This window comes from Berghia stephanieae, chromosome 2 (assembly GCF_034508935.2).
Source record: "Berghia stephanieae isolate SIO BIC M18660-M18661 chromosome 2, UCSD_Bste_1.3, whole genome shotgun sequence".
Taxonomy (NCBI): Eukaryota; Metazoa; Mollusca; class Gastropoda; order Nudibranchia; family Aeolidiidae; genus Berghia; species Berghia stephanieae.
This window is the reverse complement of record NC_088361.1, coordinates 28,955,732-28,961,731: the sequence shown is the minus strand read 5'-3', so window position 1 is coordinate 28,961,731 and position 6,000 is coordinate 28,955,732. Positions and strand designations below refer to the sequence as shown.

The following is a 6,000-nucleotide window of genomic DNA, read 5'->3' as shown; positions in this document are numbered from 1 at the left end:
GAATGAGTGAGTTTGGTTGGAGTTTAGTATTGTTTTGTTTTGTTTTGTTTTTGTTGTTTTTATTTTTACTTTTTTGTTGTGGTAATTTGTTTTGGTTTGTTTTGTTCTTTTTTTCCCCCAAATGGCAACAATCGATTGTTACTGTTGATTTGAGTGATGGAAACTAGGATAAAACTCCGGCTCTTTTGGTTTTGAAACATTGGAGGAATATCATAAACAGATTTTAATATCCGAATACAGTAAGCTGTATGAGTTAGCCTTGTTTCTTATGACTTGTCAAGCTTACCAGTGAACCTTCCATTACAAAGGTAACAGTTTGTTCCACAACATCGTAAGGGGCGAGGGCGGGCCGGATACACTGGGAATGATCATGACTCTGGGAAACAGAAAGATCAGAAAATCTCTTCAAATGAGGACTATTAACTTGTAATGTGTGTGCAAAAAATCTTTTTGTTTTAAGCTTTGTGTTTGTTTTTCCTTTGATTCTTCTATGATTTCAGGCAGTGTTGTTTATTTTTGCTTCCTTTTTTTTGAACGGTCTAGAAACTGCTTACTTACATACTTACTTACTTACTTACTTACTTACTTAGGCCTCCTCTTAGGGCGCCCAACATGAGCCACAAGTCTTCACCATTCTGTCCTGTCCTCCATAAGCGTACGCAGCTCCCGGGTGTTGTCCATTCCTGTGTCATCTAGCAGACAGTCAATGTAAGTTTTATGCTGCCTGCCTCTGCTTCTGGTTCGCTCAGGTGGTTCCCATAGCACAAGACTGCTGGCAATCTCCTCCTTGTGTCTCCAGCAGTGCCCCGCAAGTCTCAGTCTTCTCTTTTAACTCTTCGAGGTCACTGGGGGGAGGTCACTGTAGAGCTCTTCATTTGATATGTGCTCTTTCCATGTGTAGCAGCCGTCCAGTTGCTTCTCAAGGGCTTTAGTAAGAGTCCATGTCGCTGCTCCATATAGAAGCACTGACTGTACCTGACTCTCACTGAAACTGCTTATACGTTTTTACTTTCTTTAATTTTTGCTATTGTTGTTTGCTGGATTGGATATGGTCTGTTTTTGTTTTTTATTTGTTATTTTTTTCTTCTTATTGTTCTTTATGTTTTTGCTTGCGTTCATTTGTGGAATGGAGGAAGAGGGAGCGTTAGTACATTTTACATAAATCAAAAGATGATTGTAATGATAATAACCCAAATGATAACGATAATGACAATGATAATGAAGTGCGGGAGGAGGGGCGGATGAAAATAGGCAGGAGAGACAAGAGATGAAGAGCAATAACGATAATAGCAGGGATCATTATTCCAACCAATTGAATTGGAACTCAGACAACCTCACCATAGTTTCAATGACAATGGTCATCTGTAGGTCATTGTCCACGTCAGGACTAACAAGAGTGACGTAACTACCGCCATATTTCAACATCCCTACCCCTCTGTTGTGTGGAAGGTACCGCCATCCAGGCTCTGTCATTTGTGTGGTGTGAGCTGGGGAAGAAGGGAAATTGTTTTCTTTAGTAAGTGTGAGTACAGTCGAAGCTAAAGTTGATATATCATGGTGAGGGGTGTCATCGCTACACAGAAACATTGTCCTCTTTCCTAACTTAAAGAACCGGATTGAAAAACCTCTGCAGTGGTATGTGGCCTTAAGAAGATTACTTTATCTCAATAAGAAACTAAGTGGTGGCATGCCCATATAGAAAATATCACAGCAATGTGCGATGCTGGGGTCTCTCAAAAGGAACATAAAATAATGCTCGCAAAAATTTAAAGCCCAGGCTTATAGAGCGCTTATCAGTCCAATATTAGAATATGCCAGCGCTGTGTGGGACTCCAACACAAAAAAGGATAAAGCCAAGATTGAAAAGGGCAGATGGCAGCTGCAAGATTCGCAACTGGATGCAAATCCAGAGACCCGGGTTGTGTCGTGTCTTCCCTCCGGTCACTTGAATAGAAGCCATTGAAAAACCGGCGCAAGGTATCCTGTATTGTTACTTTACACAAAACCATCAATGATCCAAAAGCACCCATCATCACCCCAAACTATAAAAAAGCAAATCAGATAAATAAATACGTTACATGTAGATCAATGAATCACAATACATGCAACCATTTACAAGAACAGACACATACACACACAGCTTTTTCCCACGAACAATAAATGACTAGAAAGTCCTGCCACCGGATATATCGGGCGTTGAATGCTTGAAAACTTTCAAAACAGTTTAGAATGCACTGGCTCGTCAAAGTGACTGTTCCTTCTTTTGATTGGAACTGAACATTTGCAGTAATGGACCCGTGGGGCCTTTGCAAATACAAGCCATTGAAGATTAAAGATTGCATTGCCATGGGACGCTAAGTGGTTCTCAGCACTCAAATACTAACTTCTCTCAAAGGACAGGAAAGTATTCTCAAAAAAGGGATCTTTCTTTGATTACATGTCACTCTTCTTCTTCGTCTTCTTTTTCTTCTTCTTCTTCTTCTTCTTCTTCTTCTTCTTCTTCTTCTTCTTTTTCTTCTTCTTCTTCTTCTTCTTCTTCTTCTTCTTCTTCTTCTTCTTCTTCTTCTTCTTCTTCTTCTTCTTCTTCTTTTTCTTCTTCTTCTTCTTCTTCTTCTTCTTCTTCTTCTTCTTCTTCTTCTTCTTCTTCTTCTTCTTCTTCTTCTTCTTCTTCTTCTTCTTCTTCGGTAGGTCAAAACTTCAAAGATGAAGATTCTTCAAGTCTTTACATAATACCTAGTTTACTTCTAAACATATTTACAAGAACCCATTTCTTTTCATGGACTTGGGAAGCAATTCTAGTCTTTTCAGAAATAAAACTCTTTTTTAAACAAGCATTATAATACAAATATGTAGAATTGGAACAAGATAACGTATTTCAACAAATAAACACAAACCAGACATCCAGATAGGACTTTCTACAACATAGTTCCCACTCCATGGTTCCCTTGCTGTCATCAGGGAGTCTCGATCCCAGGGTAAGCCTTCATAAAAACTGTCTATCAAGTTCCAGGCGATAGTACTGGTTGGGAAAAAAAACATAAGCATATGGCTTTGGTTTAATCAAAATCATTTCACTCTAAATGTTTTCAGAATCTATTTGTTATATACAATGAACATGAACGAAATTACTGGCAATGGTATTTTGAACAAATTTTTATCGAATTTCAAATGATAGTTTTGTTATGCAAATGGAACCAAAATACATAGTTCTAATTTTTCTAGAAATAAGTAAGACTGACCTTACCTGGTCATTAAGCCTTGCACATAGTTTTGATTAAGGATCTGTGGAAAATTGAAACAGGTAAAGTGATAAACATTGGAACAGGTTAGTGTTCCAATGAAGTCCAATTATAAAACGTCTCTGATATCGGTATATTCCGATATAAACGTTTTCTGCCCAAAATGAGTATATGTGACAAGTCGTCTCAAAACTGTACTATGCCAGGATGAGTGGTGCTTTAAATTGAGTTTTGAGCTTCTGACACATTTTGAGTTGAAGCCGACATGTTTTTAATTGTATGTCTGATAACCAACATGTGCTGCTTAATTGTTGATAACAACAAGAGATGAAGTGAGTAGAAAAGTGCCAGAAGACAATAGAGAATAAAAAAATATAAAAAATTTCGCGGCGGTGATGGGGGTTTGAGCCCGCGACCTTATTGGCTTAATTGCAGGTCTGATAACCCCAAATTATTATGGTCTCATTTTTTGGTAATGGAAACACTCTCAACCAATGCAAACTTGTGTCCATTACAACCATTTTAAATCATGTCCAAAATGCCTACGATTATCAGGCGTGGTGGGTCGCATAATTACACATAATCTGTGAAGTGTTCTGTACTACTTTTCAAATTAAAAAATGTAGGGTCTGTTTTTGAGGATCTAAGAAAATTATCTAAGACAATTAATTAATTTTGAGCTGAATTTTACTGGAAAATATTTTTTTCTGTCAGTATCTCGTTTTGTTTTTTTCATTGAAAATGTCCGATCTGCATTTATTTGCAGGTCTGATAACCTAATTCATAATGGGCTCATTGCAATGTAAATCTTTAAAAAATGGTGCAAAATATCGTCTATTACAACAATGTTAAACTCGCCCCATATTTGCGTTCTGATATCAGACCTGCATACATGTACACGTCGAACAAGACACTAAACCTAGAGACCAACTCGCTGAGCTGTTTATTCCAGGGCCGTGCCTTTGTTCTGCATGTCCAGTAGGCGATGTGAGAGAAGGGCTAGGTCATCTGCAAATTCAAGGTCACAATTATGTTTCCACCCTATTTCAAGGCTTTAGAAGGGATGTTTTCTGTGCCAGAAGCTTTTCAATTTTTCAGACTGCCAAGTGCCCTTCGGATTTCCGTCTTTGTGAGTTCACCTGTATTGATATTGAGGGGGTCTCCTTGGTTCAGTTGGGGTCTTAGTACTGGGGGTGGTCTGTTGAGCACTTCATGGAAGTGTTCTTTCCATCGTTTGAGTTGCTCTTCTATTGATGTGATTAGTTTCCCATCTTTTCTCTGACAGGTCTATTAGGGTCGTTTGTTTTTTTTTCGAACGCTCAACGATCTGGTGTTAGCATAGAGGGTCTTAAGATCTCCTTTCCCTGCAGCTTCCTCTGCTTTATCGGCAAATTCATTTTTGTAGGACCGTTTGTCTTCCCGCAGCTGTTTTATCACTTCGTTGGCCACTGTAATGTATCTGATCACTGTCATTTGCTTATGGAAACTAGTTTTTTCATTGATCATTGCATGTTTTGTCCTCCTCCTTTCTTCTAATTTCTACCATGTCTCCTCTCTCTCCATGGTTTCATTTTGGGTTGTGTTTCTTCCAAGCACTTCTTAACATGTCCCTGTGATAACCTCTTTCAGAGTTGCCCATGTTGTCTCTATTTCCTCGTGCTCGTGTGTTTGAAGCACTTTAAATCGGTTTTGGAGTGAAATCTTAAATTTTTCTTTAGTTTCTGGCTATTTCAGCTTGTTGATATCAAATTTTACTCTAGGATTTGCAAGGTGATGGTCTGAACCGATGTCTGCGCCTCGTCTAGTTCGCACATGTAGTAATGAGCTTCTGTACCGTTGTCTCACCATGACATGGTCTATTTGGTTATCTGTCTGATAATCTGGAGACATCCATGTAGCTTTATGGCAACGTGGAAAAAGTGTGCCGCCAATTACATGGTTGTTTGTAGTACAGAAGTCGTCCAAAAAGTTCTCCATTCTAATTCATCTGGTCGATGCCATGCTTTCGCATTCCATGCTCTCTATCTACATGTGTACCTCTAACCTTTGCATTCATACCCCCATGAGTATAAGCATATCTCTGTTTGGTATCTTACCTAACACTACCTGTAGTTGGGCATAAAAATGTCTTTACTTTCTTCCTGTGCTGTGTTTGTGGGGACATAGCACATGACTAGGGACACCTATAAAAGAGAAGAGATACCTGCAGTAATGATACGATCAGACACAGGTTCTCGTTCCAAGAGGATTTTAGCAGCTGCTTTAGATAAAAAGAGGTCCACTCCTGCTTCATGGTGGTCACTAATGTCTTTTCCAGAATATATCAATGTTTATCCTGTTTGTAATTTTGTCTCTCATTGGCCTTTCCAACGGACTTCACACTTAAGGGTCAGACTGTATCTGTTCGTCTCTGCCACTGCTTGAGAATATCTACCAGACTCCCAGGGCGTTCTCACGTTCCACGTTCCTAATAGGATGGGCTTTTTCAGTGATAACAGCCTTGGAGGCTTTATCAAGGGTGTTCGTCGGCTAAGAGGGGTTGTCAGCTCTGCAGCTCCCTGGTGGGTTTGGCCGTAGCGCATCATCGTTCTCCTGGAGCACCTGATCCCCCAAGAACTGAATTCATGGTTATATTGCTGTTGTAGGTTTCTGTAACTTGTTGTTTTAAATGAACGGGTAGTTTGCCCCTCGCATAACCCCCAGACTTGGCGGACCACGATTAATTTTGGAGATTCATTCCTAGATTGTTTACTCTCCCGGG

General features: G+C 39.5%; 1 protein-coding gene across 1 annotated transcript in view; it reads right to left on the bottom strand.

Moving 5' to 3' along the window:
- The window catches only part of LOC144964656 (galactocerebrosidase-like), a 39,040-nt gene that overhangs the window by 11,057 nt on the left and 21,983 nt on the right, over nucleotides 1–6,000 (bottom strand). Inside the window, exons 10-13 of the mRNA XM_078899151.1 lie at nucleotides 3,245–3,282; nucleotides 2,895–3,019; nucleotides 1,339–1,487; nucleotides 287–376 (exon numbers count right to left, since the gene is read on the bottom strand). Coding sequence (XP_078755277.1) covers nucleotides 287–376; nucleotides 1,339–1,487; nucleotides 2,895–3,019; nucleotides 3,245–3,282 — 402 coding nt within the window. The remainder of the gene's footprint in view (nucleotides 1–286; nucleotides 377–1,338; nucleotides 1,488–2,894; nucleotides 3,020–3,244; nucleotides 3,283–6,000) is intronic.